The sequence below is a fragment of the Myotis lucifugus genome, unplaced genomic scaffold (assembly GCF_000147115.1).
Source record: "Myotis lucifugus unplaced genomic scaffold, Myoluc2.0 scaffold_353, whole genome shotgun sequence".
Taxonomy (NCBI): Eukaryota; Metazoa; Chordata; class Mammalia; order Chiroptera; family Vespertilionidae; genus Myotis; species Myotis lucifugus.
The window spans coordinates 270,744-293,598 of NW_005871401.1; the positions used below are offsets into that span (position 1 = coordinate 270,744).

Genomic DNA, 22,855 nt, shown 5'->3' on the forward strand with positions numbered 1-22,855 from the left:
CTTCAATTTTTTTACATGTTGTATCATATTTATTGATTTGTGGATATTGTACCAACCTTGCACTCTGGAATAAATCCCACTTGATCATAGTGAATGATCTTATTAATGTAAAAAAATAAAAATTAAAAATAAAGTGTCTAGGCAGTTGGCACAGATTTTTTATAATAATCCTATAAAATAAGAGAGGAATATGCTAATTAGCCATTACACCCTGATCACGGATCAGCAGGAGGGTGGGCCAGTGAGGTGCAAGCGGGCTTTGAAGAGCTACAGGAGGGGGCAGGGCAGCAAGCTATGAGAGGGGGAGGGCCGAGGGGGTGGGGGAGCTACAAGAGGGTGGAAGTGACCTACTGGCTACAAGCGGGTGACAGAGAGCTACAGGATGGGACAGGACAGCAAGCAAGCGGGAGGCGGAGAGCTACAGGAGAGGGCAGGGCAACAAGCTATGGCGGGGGGTGGGGTGGGGGGGAGAGCTACAGGAGGGCGGCAGACCTACTGGCGCATGGATTTGTGCGCAAGGCTACTAGTCCTATATAATAAAACGCTAATATGCAAAACAACTGAACGGCAGAATAATCAGTCACTATGACGAGCACTGACCACGAGGGGGCAGAGGGAGGTGACTGGCGACAGAGTGGGGGGTGGGGCTGGCGAGCGGGTGGCGCCAGGCCTCCAGCCAAGGCAGGTGCCAGTGGGGACCCCCCCCCCGAATGCCCCACCTGCTGGTCGCCCCACAGATGGCCCTGATCACTGGCCACGCCTAGGGACCCTACCCTACATATTGGGAACAGTCTCTAAGATTTAAAAATTAAAACTTGGCAAGGCTCCTCTAACACTGAAAAAAACAGAATGATGCAGTGATGACATGCATGGGCTCTGGCTTGCCCATTTTGTGGTCAGCTCTGATTCTGACACTTATAACTGTGTGACAAAGCCAATTACTTAACTTCTCTCTGCTTCAGTTTTTCCACCCATAAGATGGGGAAAATGGTACTACTGCCTCAGAAGGATCATGTTACGTACTGCTTTTTATAATCAGGGCAAAAAATGTAGCTGCCCATATAACAGCAAGATGCCTTTCACCAGTATGAAAAGTATGGTCATGGTGCATGCAGTGTCCTGGATTGCAAGAGGGACGTCCGACTGTTGGTTTAGGCCTGATAACCCCCGAGAGGTCCCGGATTGTGAGAGGGCGCAGGACGGGCTGAGGGACCCCAGGCCTCTAGTAACAATAATAATTGCTAACATTTATAAAGCACTTATGTGGCACAAATTATTGTATAAGTTTTATACAATAAGTTGTATTACCATCATAATTAAAATGTTTATTAGCATGAGCATGTTAAATGATAATATCTCAGATTTAATAAGTATATTATTGTGTAACAGAAAAGAACACTGGAATTCAAATATTAAGTCACATTTTTACCATTAAATGGTTATTTAACCTTTGGCAATATATATAGTTTAATCTGTTTCCTTATCTATAAAATGAAAAGGTTAGAGCTAATTATTCCTAAATTTCTATGACTTGGAAACAAATAATAAAAAGAATATACTGCAACACAAAAACAAAATAATTCAAGTTAACTCTCTTACGAGTTTCCTTTTAAACTGTTAGTGAAGTGGGAAAGTAGAGTGAACAAATAATTACAGTCTCTAGAAGCAGAAAACAACATCCTGAATATGACAGAGAAACGAAATATAAAATACCTTTGTGCTTGATCTCTGGTTAGGATCCTCTCTGGACTGTAGAAGTCCTGCACCCAAGGAAGGTAACTGTGTCTGAAATACAGACACACGGCCACCTGTTGGAGACATTAATTTAAAGGCAGCCTGAAGCGCAGGACCAAGGGCACTGTGTGTTTCTCTTGTATTGGTGAACATATTTGGTAATGCATTCAATAAGTCTTTTATCAGCTGGGAAAACAAAGATCAAAAGTTGAATTACTCAGAAGGCAAGGCAACATTCTTTAAAACACCCCAGAGACAGTATATGCCACCACATTTGGGGGAACCGTAAATTGAGGAGTCAATGAATATGCTACCACATTGTCTATTAAAATGTTAACAGACCAAGGAAATGGTAAACATTTCAGTGAATAGTTGAAATAACAGAAACATTTTAATACTCTAAGGAAAAAAATCAATCTCACCTCTTTACTTTCATGTAGGTTCACAAGTAAGCTATCTGGAGTAGGTAGAAAAACATCTATAGGGAAAACATATTTTAATCAACAGATAAATTAAGTCAAAAGGACATAGTAATATAAAAAAATCTTAGTTTTCCTCAGGCCACCCATATAATGGATACTATAGTATTGCTTTATTCTCTGTATGTATTATACACATGTGTTCACGCATGCAAAAGTACATATATACAGGTGTAAAAACCTTAGAATCAAGTATTTTCCAGGAAATAATAATTTTTAAACAAATATCTAAGTGCACCAAATTATTCTTACAGCATTATAAGATGTACTGTCAAATAAAGTAGCATCAACTCCAAACTTAGTAATTAAAAATACTTTTATTTTACTCACTGCTTACCATCTATATCAGACACAATCAACATCTGAGGTTGTGATAATCCTTCTTGTAAATTGTAGAAATGAATAGTGCTATCAAAGGTCACAAATCCTATTCTTGTTCGTGAATCCCCAGGAAGCCTAAAGATAAAAATGACAATTTAAAAATTTACAGTGCTTAGTAACATGTTTTATTTAAGTAAATAATCAAGTAGGAAACCAAGCCGAAGAATAACTACATATGCTTTTTCATAGAGGACAGAAAAGTCATCCTTATCTAAATCAATAGATATCAGAGGAGAGTAAGGATGAAACATTCCATCTTCAGATGAAACCACTAACACATTTAGAGTTCCTAGGCCAGAAAAGTGAACTAGCATATTCAAATAATAAGCCAAAACTAAGAATGGCATGATTATTTTGTTTGTTTGTTTGTTTGTTTATTTACTAGAGGCCTATGCACGAAATTCGTGCAAGAGTAGACCTTCCTTTCCCTGGCTGCCAGCACCAGCTTCCCTCTGGCCTGGGCTTCATCTGGAAGGTTGTCCAGAGGGATGTCCAGAAGGACGTCTGGTCTAATTAGCATATTATGCTTTTATTATTTTAGATTTACGCAAACCTCACCCTAGGACACATTCAATGATTTTTTAGAGAGGAGAGGGGAAGGAGAAAGGAAAGGAGGGACGTGGAGAGAGAGAGAGAGAGAGAGAGAGAGAGAGAGAGAGAGAGAGAGAGAGAGAGAGAAAACACAAATGTGAGAGGGAAACATCGGCTGCCTCCCTTGAGTCCAACCAGGGCCAGGGATTGAACCTGAAACCCAGGGGGTTTGTTTGTTACCCGTCAGGTATGTGCCCTGAGACCCTTTGGTGCATGGGATGACGCTCCAACCAACTAAGCCACACTAGTGAGGGCTAAAAATGACATGATTTAAAAAAACCCAAAGACTTCTTGCTGACTGCTTTGAAATGCATTATTTTAAGTGAAAAATGACTCATATTTTCAGTTCCAATATAACAAAAATAGTATATCTTGTTTAAACATTTTAAGGGAAGAATGGCAAAAAAGTACTTTCCTGAAAAGACTGAATGTAATGCACATCAGATTTTAACATATAAAATTTTAAATAAAAACCACATTTAAGATCAAGGCATTTTATCTATCATGTATCTTTTAAAAATATTCTTCCAGAACGCAGTATATTCAAAGGTCAATGCCACAGTATAAAAGAATAAATTAACATTTCACTGCCCATCAAGCTTTTCTTATGAATAAGATAAATGCTATATTGTACAGAAGTGTATTTCTTTATTTTAAAATATATTTTTATTGATTTCAGAGCAGAAGGGAGAGGGAGAGATAGAAACGTCAATGAGAGAGAATCATTGATTGGCTGCCTCCTGCAGGTCCCACACTAGGAATCAAGCCTGCAACCCGGGCATGGGCCCTGACAGGGAATCCAACCATGACCTCCTGGTTTATAGGTTGAAACTCAACCACTGAGCCACACCAAGTGGCCCAGAAGGGTATTTCTAAGTACCACCAACTATGCTAACTGCTGTTATGTAATTTATTGTTTCAGTAAACCTTTAAACATATTTTTGAGCCCTAGCTGGTTTTTCTCAGTGGATAGAGCTTTGGCCTGTGGCCTGTGGCCTGAAGGGCATATGCCCAGGTTATGGGTTGGATCCCCAGTGAGGGGCGTGAGGGAGGCAGCCAATCAGTGATTCTCTCTCATCATTGATTTAACTATTTATACTTTTGGTTTTGCATAGTCTGTTTAATTTGCAACAGTCACTCATTTTTGCTGGACTGGTTCCCATTTTTATGGCTATATCCTCATACTTTTCCAGTAAGCTAACTCTTCAGTCTTAAAAACGATTTCTTTGCAGGGGATCGTCCACTGCCACTTACTGCTAAAACTGTATCTGAAGTAAGCACTTGTGACTAAAAATAGGGCAAATGCTTCAATCAAGGAGAAAAATATGAAAACTCTAAGTTACTAACACAAAGTAAAAGCAAATCATTTAATATTTCTGGATTTTTAAACCAGTCTCAAAGGACTTAACGTTCAGTTTTATTCATAGCCAAGATCAGTGATATGCAGACTCTGATGACTAGAGCTAGTACTCAGCAGAGCAAGGACTCTCACTCAATGGAAGTTGGGGGAGAACCTTCTGGGATCACCAAGACTACTTCCGACACAGCATTCATTACACATAACCACCAGACACCTTTGGACAAGTGAGAAACCATTGTAGTAGGAACCACCCTTACTAACAATCTTTAAGTCTTATCTCTTGTGGGTGTTGTAATAAAAAAAAGTAATGTACAAACAACTTTGTTTTACTGAGAATTGGAAGGTTCATTATTAAACCTCATTGAGGGACCCCTTCATGACTAACAGACACATAGAGAGGAATTAGAGCCAGGTATAAGCAACCCATCCAATATGGTTTCCACTTTCACAATACAGCTCATTACTAATGTGCCAAAATGAAGAGCTCAGTTTCTGGCTTCCTGGAAAATACTGAGCAGAAAATCAATTCCTTCTTTCCCTTTATCTGGCTCATTCTCTTATTAGCACATTTACTATGGAAAACCCCTTGCTCAGGTAAAAATTACAGCTAGACTTCTTCCATCCAGATTCTTGATACCCTGGCCAAGTAAAGTTTTCTGGGCTCCAGTACTGAGATCTGCTAAGTTAGAGGAGATCTAAATTCCTTACTAAGCCCGGTCGGCATGCCTTAGTGATTGAGCATAGATCTATGAACCAGAAGGTCATGGTTCGATTTCTGGTCAGGGCACATGTCCTGGTGGCAGACTCAATCCCCAGTGTGGGGCATGCAGGAGGCAGCTGATCAATGATTCTCTCTCATCATAGATGTTTCTCTTCCTCTCAAATCAATAAAAATATATTTTAAAAAATTTCTTACTAAGTTTTAAAACGTTATGATTTTATGATTCAGATACCAAGTCATAAATCATAATAAAATCCAAGTAGCAGGATCTATATTTTATGGTGGACAGGAAATACTCTTAAAATGAAATTAAAGTTAATAAAAACCAACACGATGAATTGCTAATAAACACTTCATATTTATATACATATACATTTATTTTGAATAAAATAATTCTTACTTGTCTAGATTTTCTAACAGTGACTGGCACAAAATTGTCAAATACCCAGCTTCCACTGCGTTATGAGACACATCTAAAACAAACAAGTAAACTGCGGGTTGAGGAGGACGAAGCTGAAAGAAATAAAAATAATGTAATTTATTTAATAGGTAAAATGTATTCTTTTTATATCACCGTACCACTGGATATTTACTGAGTATGTTATACAAAAATATACATAAGTAGAATGTTTTGTAAGATCTCATGTGCTAGTGAAAATGACATTCCTTTGACTTTTTTCTTATAAGGATGGTTGTGGATTATGCATGATAAAGCAGCCATTATACAGTAATGGTTAAATAGATGTGTTAAATGTTTTCCTGAGAGTCTTGGCTGAGATATCTTTCAAAGAAAAATTAAATTTACTTATTATCAACCTCTATATCCCTTCCCTGTCCCTAAAAACATTTTTAAAATTTAATTTCTTTAACTCAGTAATCATTACTACTAACTATTGGGTCACCTGGTGGTGGATGAAACCCAACGGTTAAGTGCTAAGTGTAAAGTCCTTGTGATGGTATTTCTATGTTCCTTCTCTACTAGAGATATATAATGGTATTAATGGATTAAATATATAATGCTGGGATTAGCATTTAATAAACTCCAGAGTGGGTGAGGGGAGGAGGGACTGGAAATAAAGTATGAAATATATATAGCACAAGGTTAATAACTGTTGAAGCTCACTGATGGGTAAATGATGGCTTATTATACTATTTTCTCTTCCTTGAAATAAGCTTGAAAACTGTTACAGGAAGTTAAAATAAAAGGATATATGAAGTCTTTTTTTTTTTTTAAGTGTCAACCAGGGATCATATGGGTCGTGGCAAAAACTTTTTGCTATACTACTTCAATTGATTAAGATTCCTAAAGAGCCAGAACAGAGCTGAGAACATAGTAAGTTGTAAAGAAGGTAAGAAGTTAAGAGTGACAGTGACTAAAAGAAAGTTTACTATAATTAATAGAAAACAGGTAAGAAAATAGTAGTTAAGTGGGCAGATGCTATATTAAACACAAAGAACCATAAAAATTAGAAAAATAAAGAGATGGGTTAAGCATTAGAAATTTAATACACATTAGTTATTCTTTACCACTTTACATGTTTGTCGACAACAAAGATTAGAAAAAAGGATACAGAGGAAACATGTTATTATAAATATATTTAAAATGAGTCAATATGATAAAGATTAGTAGAACTTAGTTAAAAAATTCCTTTTTGTAAGTAGAAAATTAGAATGAGAGCTCAGAGTCAGTATAATTAAGGAACAGATAGAATTTTATGATGAACTGAAAAGAGAGAAATTAGAATAAAGTCATATCCATTTATCCTGATATATGTACAGGATAAAACATTAAGATTGTATCTTTTTTTTAAAAAGATTATATCTTTAAGAGCTTGAAAATTACAGTTTTTGGCAAAAACATGAGTTTTTCTGTTGGAGGGTCTTAAGTATTAAATGGTAAACGAATATTTATATTCATTCTATGTAAGTAATATAATCAGAACGGCAACAAATTGTAGATGCTAGTGCTTATCATAAAACATTACTAAGATTTCTTAGTGACATAACTGCATTCTTCTAGGAGATCAAGTAACCTTTACAAAGAGTTTTCTATCTGTCAAGTATAAATAAAAATTTTTTTCTAAAATTCATTTTTAAAAATTCAAAATTTGAACAAAAATTCACTTAATAGCAAATTACAAATGACCAATACAATTGATCCCAAGAGTAACTTTAACACTGAATAGTTACCATATAATCAGAAGAAGCAATGAACTCCACAGTTGAATTCTGAACTTCTGGCCGTTTATGAGGCTCTCCATAAGAGCGGGTAAGGGGATTATACATAAATTCTTCAGGAACTAGATAAGAATTAGGAATCCAGTATAAATTTAGTAACACAATTTATAACTTTGCACACATATGCACTCCTAGAAATAAACACCTCTATCATTAATTTATATAAGGTTTACAATAATTCTGTGAACATCTAATGGTAAAAACTAATTCCTTAAGCCCTCTTTAAAAAATATAGCAGAAGGATTAAGAAACTTTTTTTATAAAATTGGGTTAGGATACCAGAACACAAGTAACCTTGCTTTTTAGGTTTGTGTTCTATTTACCACAATGACATGGGGGAAAAAAATCAGACAGAAACACAAATTTGAAAGCAATCACACTAAGATATCCTAAGAAATGACTAAAGGGGAAAACAGACACACTGCACCCATGTGATCAGATACAATGGCAAAGGTCTACACTGAGTAGAACGAACCAAATGTATCAACAGAAGACAATCTTAACTTGTCAGGGTCAAGCGTAATTAGTCTGCATGACCTCACCTGTGTGACCTTCACTGCTTGTTTTATGAATACCTTTTAGTTTGACCTCACTGTCACTTCTCCTCATTATCTCCTTGGCTAGCCAAAATGAAGTGTCCCTAGCCCAGTGATTGGCAAACTCGTTAGTCAACAGAGCCAAATATCAACAGTACAACGATTGAAATTTCTTTTGAGAGCCAAATTTTTTAAACTTAAACTATATAGGTAGGTACATTGTTATTAACTTAATTAGGGTACTCCTAAGCTGGCCTTTGCTAAAAACGTCCTCAATCTGAGGGGTCGACCTCAGCGAACGTACCCCCACTTCTTCTAACGCCACTTCTTCAAAATAGACTCGCCCAGGCTGAAAACCCGACTTCTGCGCATGGGCCACGAAGTTTCAATCGCATTGTACTGCGTGCGCACCCGCACGTGGTATTTTGTGGAAGAGCCACACTTAAGGGGCCAAAGAGCCGCATGTGGCTCGCGAGCCGAAGTTTGCCGAACACTGCCCTAGCCTATACTCTCACCATTAAAAGTGGTATGAAAGTTTTGAAAGTAGTGAGCAGAGAGACTAGATGAAAAATGTCACAATGTTTACAATATTAAACACACTTATTTTAAGAATCCGAACTCACCATCATTGACTCTATAGCACAAATTGCATTTCCATCTACGCTGATCAATGAAGGATACGAAAGGGTTGATATATGTTCGACAAGATCGGCACCTCACAATGGTATTTGATGTTATTACGGGTAATTGCTATAAAGTAAAATAAAGATGTTGTAGCAGAACAAACACTCCAGGAAACACACATGCTGCTGTGATCATAATCAAACAAAACAATAACTGTGTTTTGAAACTGAAGCATTTTAATAAAATCCAGTGATGCGCTAAGTAACAGAAGCAGCTATCAAGTTTTTCCCCTCTTTTATCATAATCTTCATATAAAATAATACCAAAATAAAGTCCAACCAAATGCAATAAAAGTTACTAGCTGACAAGAAAAACCTGGTTGGCAAAAAAACAAACAAAAAATATCTGTATCTATCTATCTATAGACAGATAGATATATCTCTCTATATATCTATATCTCAGAGCTTATCAGCTAGATTCAAGAAATAACACAGAGAAACATATACCATATAAAAATGCCTTTGTCTCTGCACCTGGTGCTATCTGCACTGCTCATTCGACAGTCACAACAATCCCGGTGGGAGCCCAGGCCACAAGAAAACAAACAAAATGTGCCTTTGAAACAAATACATCTTTATGCTTAGTTTGAGAAAAGAACTTTATATTCAATTTAAGGAATTTAGAAAATGTGAAAAAGATCTTTAAAAATCACATATTATTCTATCTTCCTGAATTAACCCAATAACCTTTTAGTATATTTCTTTGTCTTAAAATTTCTCACCTGTGTATATGGGAAATAAACTATATTGGTCAGACATAAAGGTTGTAACAGTATTACAAGTTATCAAATAGTATTTACTGAATGAATTCAAGATCCTCATTACATATCCTAATTATTTTATTTGCTATTCACTTTGCTCCTTTCTGTTCATCTTAGTAGGAAAGCAAGCTCCACGAGGAAGCGTACTGACCTTTGTATCCTCAGAACCTAGCATGATATGGAGGCAAATCAATATTGTGTGGATGAGTAAGAACAAAAGAAACTCAGTCACAATAAGAGGGGTAGAAAGTCACAGGAGTAAAGCAGTGTGAGTGAGAAATGCAGCTTGTAAAGTATAAATAAAATGTACTTGAATAAAATTTATTTCTGAAGTTTCAAAATCTTAGTTTAAATATATTTTTTGCATGAAATACCAGAAGTTTGTGAAAAAAAATCCAACAAGCTAGGTATTAAACCAAATAGACTTTGGAAACTTAAACAAGTAATGTTTTAATTCAATAGACTCGAGGTGGCTGAACTTTATTATTCTGAAGGTTATTTAATAGTTAGGAATAATCATACAGTTTTCTACCCTAATTGCACATCATTGTTGGTGTTTCCTTTATCCTATATAACAGTGGTTCTCAACCTTCTGGCCATTTATTTATTTATTTAGAGTATGTATTTTATTTTTATTTTTTTATCTTTAATTTTTTTATTGGTTAAGGTATTAGAAATGTGTCCTCATCCCCCCATTAACCTTCAAAATCCCCCTCCCCCCACTCATGCTCTCATTCCCCTGTTGTCCATGTCCATTGGTTTGGCTTATATGCATGCATTACAAGTCCTTTGGTTGATCAACCTTCTGGCCCTTTAAATAAAGTTCCTCATGTTGTGACTCAACCATAAAATTATTGTCGTTGCTACTTCATAACTGTAATGTTGCTACTGTTATGAATCGTAATGTAAATATCTGATATGCAGGATGGTCTTAGGCGACCCCTGTGAAAGGGTCATTCGACCGCCAAAAGGGTCTCGACCCACAGGTTGAGAACCGCTGCTATATAATAAAAGGGTAATATGCAAATCAACCGAACTGGGGAACGACTGGTTGCTATGATGCGCACTGACCACCAGGGGGCAGATGCTCAACGCAAGGAGCTGCCCCCTGATGGTCATTGCGCTCCCACAGGGAGCAGCACTCAGCCAAAAGCAGGGCTCATGGCTGGCAAATGCAGCGGTGGTGGTGGGAGCCTCTCCCATCTCTGCAGCACTAAGGATGTCCGACTGATGACTCCTGGGCTGAGAAAAAGGGCGCAGGCCGGGCTGAGGGGACCCTCCCCCCCAAGTGCACCAGGCCTCTAGGACTCCTTAAGTTTATCCTCTATGGCCTCTCCAACTTTCAAAACTAATCTTTCAAAATCCAGCTCAGACTTCATCACTCATAGAAAACTTCTGCTACTATAGCCAGAGGAAATTACTTCCCATACTATACTCACCACCTAAATACCTTATAGAATTTGATTAGTTAAGATGTATTAATTCTCCTGCATGTAATTATTTGTTCTTACATCTTTGTTCCCTGTTAGAGAAGACTTTCTTAGGGACAAGGCCAATGACTTAATCACCTCTATATTTACCAGTGCTTAGTTTAGGACCTGTCACAAAGCAGGTGCTCAGAAAGTGTTTGCTGAATTGAACTGGACAGAAATTTGTTAACTTCAAATAAAAGAAGATGAAAAAATTCTAAGAAAATATACAATCTAAATACCTTGCACATAAAAACACATGTCAGTACCCACAAATATTTTTAAATATGACTTTACCGTTAGGTCTCTGAAGGGATGTAACAATAATCCTAAAGGAAGCTTAGCTTTAGTCAGTAAAGCCTGTGTCTGCGGAATATTTGTCAAAGTACACCGAAAGGAACTGCAAAAAATATAAAGAACACGGACTACATTAGCTATCAGAAAAAAACACAAAAAAAACACCCTGAAGTAGACAGTTGTTGTAGATAAATAAGAACATTTAAGGCAGTGGTTCTCAACCTTCTGGCCCTTTAAATACAGTTCCTCATGTTGTGACCCAACCATAAAATTATTTTCGTTGCTACTTCATAACTGTAATGTTGCTACTGTTATGATTCGTAATGTAAATATCTGATATGCAGGATGGTCTTAGGCGACCCCTGTGAAAGGGTTGTTCGACCGCCAAAGGGATCGCGACCCACAGGTTGAGAACCACTGATTTAAGGGCATAAATGAAAATCATTTGAGTATGGTCTGTAATGGTAATTAGGAAGGTCCTTATTACTTTAAACATGTATATATGTAAAATGTGAAAATACCTAAATTAAGGACTCAACATTTTCATGGTAGAAAAACAATTACTCCATTATGACTAGCATGTAGGGCATAAATAGGAGGGAGAAGAAAACGTGAGTGAAAAGGCATATCTTTGCACTTTTAATAATGCTGTTCCTTTTTTTACTCCCCACTTTTCACCCGCTGAACTCCTAGCCTGAGATTCATCAGTTCCTGCTTCCTCTGAAGCCACCCTCACCCCTGATCACAAGTCAGAAGGACTTCTCCCTCTGTGCTCTGAGATCTGTTTATGCTTCTGTGGTATCAATTAGTCTGACTTGCTTTAGTTGGTTGTGTACCTTATCTGTCTTTTCCACTTGAGATCAGAGATCATTTTGTCCTGTGTCATCGTAGGACTATTCCTCTCATACAGTAAGTGCTTATAACTTATTAAGTTGTAAGTCAAGGTCAGTAGGCACAGAATCAATAAAGAGCTAAAAAGCAGAAGTAGGAGAAACCAGGAAAGGCATTTTCCTTAGAGTGGTTGACAGTCTGCAGAGAGAGCCAGATACACCCAAATCCAGGCTGGTGGTGTTCCTGCTCCGGGACCTTTACGTGTGCAGTCCAAGCAGCTGGGCACACTCTCTCATTTCTTTCAGATCTCTACTCAAATGGTAACTCTTTGGGAAAAGCTGTCCTGACTCCTCAATAAAAAAGAGTCACCCTCCACTTTTACTACTCCCTACTTCATAGTAATACGCTGACATTTCATTATATACTTATTAGTTTGACTGCTCAAAGTATGTCTTCCTTAATAGGATCTAAGTTACATGAGACTGGGAAATCTGTTCAGTTTATTGCTTCATGCCCAGCACCAGAAACAGTGCCTGGCACTTCACTTAGAAGGCATTCATTAATATTTATCATTTGAATAGTTTATCTTAATATGTAGGCACAATTATTATTCCTGTTTTACAGTTGACAATGCTAAGAATTTGAGAGATTATATAACTGGCACAAAATCTCATAGCTACTTATCAGTGGAACCAGGGTAAGCAGCCTAGGTATGTCCAATTCTAAAGCCTGTACTCCTAATTACTCTATTTTGATGAGATATTTTCACAGAAAACATATAACTAAGTAGAAACGCATATAGCATTCCCTTCCTATGGACTCTTTAATAGATATTCATATACATGTACATATACACATACAATATACTACACTCACCTACTTGGGAATGCCTAACTATTCATAATAAAGGCCATAATCCGCATACTTATTGACTTGACAGAAGCTTACACTCAGAAGGATGGGCAGCTATTTTCAACCTAGAATCAATTTATTCATTTTTTATCAAAGTAATATTGGCACTTCCTTAGGCACAGGTGGAGGATAGGTGGTAGGGTGGGGGAGTAGAGAGGGGGCCCTCGGAAAGCTCCATTTTCTGTATTGGAAACTATATAAGATTTTGGTTGAAAAAGAGAGGCTTATTATACTTTTTAAAAAAGCTAGAAATCTATTGCCTTACAAAGGGCAATACTGGCTCTAAAGAATACCAACTCTCTTAACACAAGGAAGAACTTAATGTTGTTCTGTGAATCAGAGTTTACTTTATAAGAGATTCCAGGAGCAGAGGATGTCTTCTGGGAGCAGAGGAATATCCTACCAGGACACAGAAGTACTGAAAGCAGGCAAGAATAGACAACTTTTTATCTTGGAGGCACTGTGAGGTACGTAACAGAGCTTATCCACACAGAGGATGGCCACCAGATGCAGGCTGCCAGCTGAATTTCCCCAGGAGGTGAGGAAATACTCAATAAAAAGAAATCCAAATCTAAATTCAGGCTGGATAAATTGGCTGGGGTAACGGTCTTCACATTCTATACTGAGTGGGAAAAGAAAATTCAGGGATAAACCATTAATTTAACACGTTAAGCGCCCTGTCAGTCTCCGGTGACTGACACCATACTTTCCTTCCGGAAGACAAAGCAGGCTGGGTGCTTAACGTGTTAAAACTGTTCTTGCGATTATATAACTTTATGTCCTTTTCAATCAAAGATTAAAGGGCATAAAACTGTAAAGATTCCACTTTATTTAAAAGACACGAGAAGTAATTGCTGATGAAAAGTGAGGAGAAAAAATGTAAGAGAAGGAAAATATAGATTTGGGTTCCTAAAACCCTTCACTAAAAAAGAAAAAAAGGTCCCTCGTATTAGGTGATAGGAATGGGAGTGGAAAAAGACAGAGATGGGACAGGAACAAACAACATAAATTGAATTTTATATCCAGGATATCTATACAAACTAAAATAGAAGTGTTCACATTAACAAAACTTCCACTCAAGGAATTAATACCATACTATTTTTGAAAATTATAAAATAAATACTTACTCTGGGCTACAGTTTAATTTTTTAAGGTCTAAGTTCAAGTTAGGTATAGGAGCCAAAATAGGAGTCACGGGTAAAATATTCCTCTCCTGAGTGAGGTTTACAGGTCTTAGGCTTTCTGGTTGTACAGAACTCTGAAGGCTCAGTCCTCCCAGACTGGAGGACAGCTGGTTCATACCAGGATACTGCTGAGAGATAAATTAAAAGCAAAACAAAAAGAACAATATAACAAGCATGAATAAAATGTATTATACTACATATGGGATTTTAATGTATAGAAAAAAGAAAGAACATTTAAACCTGTTATTAACAGTAGAATGACTTAATAGGACAGTTCAATTTAAAGCATTCTTTAAAAAAAAAAAAACTGAAAGCAAAAATACTGAATGAATTAAAATCTTATTAGCAATTTTGGTTCCAACTGGAACTCTCACATACTGTTAATGGAAGGTATAAATTGGAAAATCCGCTTTGGAAAATTGCTGGGCAGTAACTGCAGAGATTGAACATATGGACACCTCATGACTCCAGTGATCCTACTTCTAGATATATACATAGTCACTTAAAAAGATATGAAGAGAAATATTCATAACAGTACTATTCATAATAGTCCCCAATTGGAAATTTACCCTAAAGACCCTCAACAAAACAAATAAACTGTGGTATATTTACATAATGGAGTACTATATAACAATGAAACGAATGAACTACAAGAGCATAACAAGCATATTGTTGAGCAAGAGAGTCTAGCTAAGAGTACATACAGTATGATCCCACTTATATAAACTTTAAAAACAAACAAAACTAATCTGATATTAGAAGTCAAGACAGTTGTCAATTCTTGTTTGGAGGGTTAATAAATAGAAAAGGCATGAATGGCCTCTGGCTGTTGGCTACGTGAGTATGTACAATTTGTAGAAATGTTTTAAGCTGCATGCTGCTAATTTATATACTTTTACATATTATGGATTGTATTTCAGAAAAAAGTTTTAAAAATGAAAGTTGGGACTAGGATGATGTCTAAGAGTCCACTCTTAAAGCTCTGGCTTTAGGATGCTCATTTCAACTGTGATTAACAACATTATTTTTCAGTCTGTCTCTGCCCCTTTATCCAAACTCCTCTAATCTAAAGCTAGAGTATAAAAAGGATTGTGATTACAGAAGAATAGAATGAGGCTACATTTAAAAATCGAGTATATTAAATATTAATTTTTACTTTTATTCCAAAGACAGTCTCTTAACCTTGCCAAAATAACCTCCCAAATATGATGGGACAAGAATGATAATTCCCATTTTCTTATGTCAAAGGTCTGTAACCTCTTTCTGTAGAGGCCCAGATAACAAGTATTTCAAAATTTAAGAGCCACTTGGTCTCTTTTGCAACTATTCAACCCTACCACTGTAGTATAAAAGTCGGCATAGATAATACACACATAAAAGAATGAGTGTGGCTGTGCTCCAGTACAAGTTTATTTACCAAAGTAGGCAGCAGGCCAGGTTTGGCCAAGAACCTTTTTCCTATGTCATTATGAAACCTTTTCATGTCATCACTTTCAATTTCAAAATATTGTTTTTTCTTGCCCAACATTCCAAGAACCAGATTCTTTCTTTGAACTTGACTTTCTTTTCATTACAATGTATAAATAAATGACATATTATGACCCCAAATAGCAATTTGCTTAAAGCACACAAGTCAGACCAGAGTGATTAAAAATGTGCTTCATCTGGAAAACCTAACAAAACGGAAATCAGGGAAATTTGTGCTAATCAACCATATTTTTCTGGTGCCTCTCTAAGTTTTCTTCTTCCTTTTGAACCTTAATTCTAAGATTAAATCCAGAAACAAAGAATTTTACTACTTCACTCTAACTGTTATTCTTAATTCACTATAAGATGAAATTTCTATTAAGTTAGTCTAAGAACAGCCGAAACCGGTTTGGCTCAGTGGATAGAGCGTCAGCCTGCGGACTGAAAGGTCCCGGGTTCGATTCCGGTCAAGGGCATGTACCTGGGTTGCGGGCACATCCCCAATAGGAGATGTGCAGGAGGCAGCTGGTCGATGTTTCTCTCTCATCGATGTTTCTAACTCTCTATCTCTCTCCCTTCCTCTCTGTAAAAAATCAATAAAATATATTTAAAAAAAAAAAAAAAGTTAGTCTAAGAACAATTTTATTATAAATAGAATGTTTTTGCCATCTTTTTTATATTTTATTTTCTTCTCAATAAATATAAATGTAAACTACTGTTCTGTATTATTAAATTGTATTTAAGAGGTGCATCCAAACAAAGTCATGTCAAAATGGGTCATAGAAGTAGTTAATGAACATAAGCACTGACAAGCATTTATGTATGTGGAGGCTATTACCTAGTTATATGTCACACAGATTTCTTCAAGTTAGAGTTGGAACCAAAATTGCAAACCACATTTATGCCGTATCATTTTTTTTGAGGTAACCAGCTTAGTAATACAGAATTTAAAAACACACAGAACACTTAATGCTTATTTAATTTTGATAAAATTAATACATGCACATTATGAAGACTAAAAAATAAAAGTACAATGAAGAAAAATTACAGCTAATATCTTCATCCAAATGTAACCTCTTTAAAAATTTAATGTTGCCTGCCTGGTGTGGCTCAGTGGTTGAATGTCGACCTATGAACCAGGAGGTTATGGTTCAATTCTGGTCAGGGCACATGCCTGGGTTGTGGGCTCAATCCCCAGTGTGGGGTGTGTAGAAGGCAGCTGATCAATAATTCTCTCTCATCACTGATGTTTCTATCTCTCTCTCCCTCTCCCTTCCTCTCTGAAATAAATAAAAATAAGTAAAAAATAAAAATTTAATATTTATATTTCCTTTTATTTTTTCTATGTATGCACACACATAAAAATTATAAAAAGCCCTAACTGGTTTGGCTCAGCGGATAGAGCGTCGGCCTGCGGACTTAAGGGTCCCAGGTTCGATTCTGGTCAAGGGCATGTACCTTGGTACCGGGCACATCCCAGTGGGAGGTGTGCAGGAGGCAGCTGATCGATGTTTCTCTTTAATCGATATTTCTAACTCTCTATCCCTCTCCCTTCCTCTCTGTAAAAAATCAATGAAATATATTTTAAAAATTAGAAACAAATTCATTCTATGCTCAATCCAGGCTTATCTGTATTTGTACCTATGACCCATTTGAATCACCAGAAATTTGTTAGAATTGATAGTTTCACAATTTTTAGATATGCAATGTCTTTCTATGACTAAATACATACTTGAGCATACTGCTGGAATCCAGAATATGCTGGGCTACAGGGCTGTCCTCCGGAATGCAGTGGTGCTGCAGTATTCTGATAACCAGGCTGAAGAGTGGGGTAACCATATCCAAATGGTTTAGCCACTTTTGAAGGCTGAGGGGCAGTGGGCACTGGAGCTGGAATAGGGTCAGGTTCAGGAGCGGGATCAGGAGCAGGACTGCTTGCTGATGAAGAAAGCATATCTAACAAAGAGAAAGACAAGGTGTTAACACCTGAAAACACGACTGTATAAAAAGACTTGGCTCTTGGGAGAGCCATAACCTCTGGCATTTCCCTTTTTCTTTAACTTTTTACTATGGGAAATTTTGAACATTCACAAAAGTAGAGAATAAACTAATAAACCCCACATACTCATCATTCAGCTTAATAATCATCAATATTTTGCTAATCCTGTTTTATATGTTCCCAATCTGTTTTTTTTTATAGACCTATTTTAAGAAAACCTCATTTGGTATCACTTGAACAAATACTTTGATATTCAGGTGGCATTTCTAATAGATAAGGCCTTATATTTATATATTAACCATACAAAAAACAGTTTTTCCTTTTATTTTTTCCTCAGGAATGGGGCTATAAAGCAGAAAACAAAGCAAAGCACTAAAAAGAGTGTCAACTACTCTTTACTCTACTTTGCCATTTATCTGACCCTGCCATCTATAAAATATGTCCATGAAAAGAGTGGCATATTTCTATAATCCCCTAGAAATCTGTATTATTTATAGAGGCAAAACTATGAAAATATGAAAGAATGTCTAGAAGTGTCCAGCTCCTAAAACAATGTCTGGTATGCAGTAGATGTCAATACAATTTAATGAATCAATGTTCTTCCATTATTGAAATTTAAAACAAAAACTAAAATGTGATTAAAATTATGAAAACAGTAGAAAATTTAATCATCATATACAAAAATAACAAGAAGAAATCCTAAAAATTATTCTATTACACATAACCATTATTAACAATTTGGTATATTGACTGTTAGATTTTTTTCCAAGTCATAGCTATAATATAGATGTATTCAAATCTATTTTCATATAAAAAATCATATTCTTCACCAGTAATCAGACTATGAAAAAAATGCGTTCTCAAAAGCAACTGACTAAATAAAATTTATTTTTAAAAAGTTTCTTGAGGAATCACATCTTTCTACTGACTCTATTTGCTCTAATTTTGAAGATACATTCCTACACATTCTGCTCTCTATTATCATGTGTTAATTAGGCAAGGCTTGGCTTATTGGCTTTCTGGTAACATCCCAGACTTAAAAGGACAAGAGCGTCAACGCAGTGTCAGATCCTTAAATTTCCTGCTTCTCTCTCCTCATGGCGTTGAGACCGTAAGTAGAAAGGTCTCTTAACATGACATCAGCATAAGAAATAAAGAACTGGATTCATAAACATGGAAGTCTAAAACTTATCCCCTTCTATAAGAAATGGACAATAGTTCATACATTTCTATAGACCTAAAATCTATCCTAGTACCTGACATAGTAAACTTTCAATTCACTTAACCTTACTGCTACAGTTGCTCACATCTTTCCTTAATTTTGTTGCTATATATATTGCTAGAAAATTTGCCGTAGGTCACTCACTTACTCGGAAAGCACAGTTCATAATGAGAATAAGATTTGTTGATAAATGAATATAAACAAACCAAGGCCCAACTCCAAGGCCATGATCTTTTAACTACACCACACTGGACATTTCACTTCAGGTTACTCTGAAGCTCATGACACACTATACAGTTAGAGTATTCATCTTTTTTTTTTTTTTAATATGTATTTTTATTGACTTCAGAGAGGAAGGAAGGGAAAGGGAGAGATAGAAACATCAATGATGAAAATCATTGATTAGCTGCCTTCTGCATGACCCTATCAGGGATTGAGTCCATAACCCGGACATGTGCCCTGACCAGGAATCAAACTATGACCTCCTGGTTCATAGGTCAATGCTCAACCACTGAGCCACAACGGCCAGCTAGACTATTCATCTTTTAGTCGATGAAGTAACTTCTAGAATATTTTGATGACAATGATTGCTTTTAGAATGGTCCACAACTTCTTATACACATACACACAAATACTGGTTCCTAGGTGGGAAAAATCTGTAACCACAAAAGACTAAAGTAGCTTATTTAAGTATTCTTAAAATATTAAAAGGGAATTCTATATTAAGCTGAGATTAAACTTTTCTGATTCATAGGATAATGGTAGCAAGATAGTGCATTCAGTTAAGTACAGAATACTTCAACTTTAATCCTGGATTATTCTCAGAGTGATAAGAAGAGAAGGGCAACATTACTTATTCTATTAGTCCTAAAGTTTGGAGTCATCAGAAAGAGAGAGAGAAAAAAAGGTAGGTCAGGTGTGATTGTCAGGTGATAGGAGAAAGGCAAATCAGGAAAATCACAGTATAAGATGTTATAATAAAAATGACTATTAATTACAAAAGGTTAAGTTTGTGTGTTTTTCCTTTAATACTATCCACTACTCCTATTTCTATGTAATGACCAGTTATTTCCTGATATGGTTAAAAGTAATGCCTCCAAAAACTACATCCAAGTTGGTTAATCTATTTACCTGGTGGAGGCAGCCAGGAGCCATAGGGGGAGTAAAGAGTCAAAGACTACTTATATTCAGAGGCTAGTTGGAAGGAATTCAAGGACCTAAGCATGAGAACAGAAATATAAAATATATTTAAGGAGTTATTAGCATAAAAAAGGGAAAAGAAGAGAAAAATTATTCACTATTAAAAGACTTTGAGAAGGAGGAAAAAGATAAAGAGCATGATAACAAAAATAGAGTAATAAATTTCCTTAAGCTGCCCAAAAACAACATTCATAGTTGGTGTATAAAAATTAATACCATATAATTAAGGCTGAGAAATACCAGGAAAATGTCCCCTTTTCTGTTAAAAAATATACACCCTGCTAATTATGTATAATACATGTTCATGTTTTGAAAGCAATTAATGGTCAGTGACTTTTCAAGCAACCATTAAACAGGCACAAAACAAATTACCTGGGTAGCCGCCTCCTTCTAGGGCATCGTAACTGTTGGGCAGTGGAGAAGCACTGCTTGTGGTAGAAGAGCTGTCAATACCTAAAAGGAAAACCAAAGTGTCTACTAAGTCTAAAATGACAATGTATCTTAGGGCAGCCTTTGGCAATTTTATAGAAGATGCTTTGCTGACTCTAGTGAAAATGTAAAATGACTGATGTTTAAAGACATTTTTAAAAACACATAAATAAATTTCTGATACAAGAATAGGGGATGAGAATGAGAGTAGGAAGACGATGGAGCTGATGAGTGGAGTAAGATTTAATCATTCACATGTGATGGCATCCTAGAGAATAGATATTAAATTACTTCACACACAAATATAAATTTTACATTGATAGAAATTTTAATACAGTTACATCTCAAAAACTGCATCTATCAAACTGTAAACTATTAAATATATATTATCAGTATTAGGATACTTTAAGATAATTAAATTTTAATGACTTTTGATCCCCACTTGGCGCGCATATGGAAGGCAACCGATCAATGTTTCTCTCTCTCTCTCTCTCTCTCTCTCTCTCTCTCTCTCTCAGATGAGGATTAAAAAAAGAATTCTTATTGTGTGTTCATTCAAAACCTGTAAAATTAATAGAAATTTTCTGTGGCAATTTATGATGAAATTTAGTGATGGGTCACACAGATAGTAGAATGTACAATACATTTCCTTCATCTATTAACTCAACAAATATTTTGAGAGCCTACAGCTATACTAGGTAAATACGCTAGTGTATACAGTGATGAATAAAACCAAAAATGCACATGGTCCCTCTCTGGTGTTAGAGCTCTTGGTCTTTTTAACTGTAAGACAAGATTCTGTGGTACAGAGGTGATCCTAGCTCTTAACAACAATATTATAAACTAGAGGCCCGATGCACAAAATTCGTGTAAGAGTAGACCTTCCTTCCCCCAGCTGCTGGCACCAGCTTCCCTCTGGCACCCAGGACCTGGGCTTCCCTCCGGCCGCCAGCAGGCACCCAGGACTCGGGCTTCCCTCACAGCCCCGGCTTCATCTGGAAGGTCATCCGGGAGGATGTCTGGTCTAATTAGCATATTATGCTTTTATTATTATAGATGGAGTTTAAACTACATTTTAGGTTAATTTTTAACTGTGATATAAAAAGAATAGGCATGCATAATTACCTTTCATTGGCTACTTTTGGAAAACCCTGTGACTAGGTATGTTGACTCATGGCATAACAATTAAAGCTTTTTGCATAGACTGATTTTATTACCAGCAAAGAACATGATTTGGAGCAAAAGACTGCAGTTACATTAGACTCTGTCATTTACTTGTTATATAACTTTGGGGAAAAAACAATCAATACTCTCTTCTGCAAAATGAGAACAATTTAAAAAAATGCCCTATATGTCTTTTTTAATGTTCTTGTGAGGCTTCAATGAGACACTAAACATGAAAAAACTTATGCAAAGTATGAGGACTACAAAAAAATAGGTGGAAAACACAAAACACTTTCTTTGTGATAACTAGAAAAATGGTGTACATCGGTCATTATTCTTAATTAAGAATGGGGAAGAATGGATCTTTTTTTTATTTGTGAATTTATAACTAAAGAAGAATGCTAATACATAAGGTCAAAGTCTAAAAGTCATAGCATTAAAAAAAAATACACCAAAAACCAAATATTCATCAGATGAATGGATAAACAAAATATGGTATATCTATACAATGGGGTATTATTTATCTACTAGTTTACCTATAAAAATGAATAAAGTACAAACACATGCTACAATATGAATAATTCCTAAAACATGCTAAGTGAAACAAGCGAGACAGAAGAGGTCACACATTGCATGATTTCATTTATATGAAATATGCAGACTAGGAAATCTATAGGGCTAGAAAGTAGACTGGTGGTTTCCAAGAGCTGAGAGAAGGGGGAAATGGGAAGCTGTTGCTTAATGGTCACACAGTTTTCCTTTGGGATAATGTAATGTTTAGTTAGTACATTCACAAAATTAGAACTGGATAGAAGTGGTGGGTGCACAAAAAACAAAATGAAACAATTAGATAGAGATGGTGGTTGCACAACATTGTGAATGTACTAAATGGCACTGAATTGTACACTTTAAAATTAACTTTATTATTGTGTAAATTCTTTTCAACAAATGGTTCTGGAACAACTAGATAGTCACAGGCAGAAAAAAAAAGTTAGACTCTTTCTTTATACTCTACACTAAAATGAACTAAAAGTAGATCACACACCAAAATGTAAGCACTAAAACTACAAAACTCTTAGAATATAGGAGTGCTGCACACCTGAAATTAATATAACACTTAATACCAACAGTAATTGAAAAAAAATAAATACAATTTTAAAACAAAGAATAAAAAAATTTAAGAAAATGACTTTAATC

General features: G+C 36.0%; 1 protein-coding gene across 9 annotated transcripts in view; it reads right to left on the bottom strand.

Annotated features, from left to right (window-relative positions):
* Positions 1-22,855, bottom strand: part of SEC24B (SEC24 homolog B, COPII coat complex component) — a 67,157-nt gene that overhangs the window by 12,480 nt on the left and 31,822 nt on the right. For 5 of the 9 annotated variants that reach the window (XR_002832267.1, XM_023764845.1, XM_014466711.2 and 2 more), the window contains 10 exons: positions 20,438-20,518; positions 17,377-17,600; positions 14,121-14,305; positions 11,251-11,353; positions 8,664-8,790; positions 7,457-7,566; positions 5,667-5,779; positions 2,551-2,669; positions 2,157-2,212; positions 1,714-1,920 (listed from right to left, as the gene is read on the bottom strand). Coding sequence is in view for 8 of the 9 variants with exons in the window: in XM_023764845.1 (XP_023620613.1) it covers positions 1,714-1,920; positions 2,157-2,212; positions 2,551-2,669; positions 5,667-5,779; positions 7,457-7,566; positions 8,664-8,790; positions 11,251-11,353; positions 14,121-14,305; positions 17,377-17,600; positions 20,438-20,518 (1,325 nt within the window). In the remaining variant the exon portion in view is untranslated. The remainder of the gene's footprint in view (positions 1-1,713; positions 1,921-2,156; positions 2,213-2,550; positions 2,670-5,666; positions 5,780-7,456; positions 7,567-8,663; positions 8,791-11,250; positions 11,354-14,120; positions 14,306-17,376; positions 17,601-20,437; positions 20,519-22,855) is intronic. The other 4 variants (XM_006101372.3, XM_014466710.2, XM_023764846.1 and 1 more) reach the window with 2 other exon arrangements.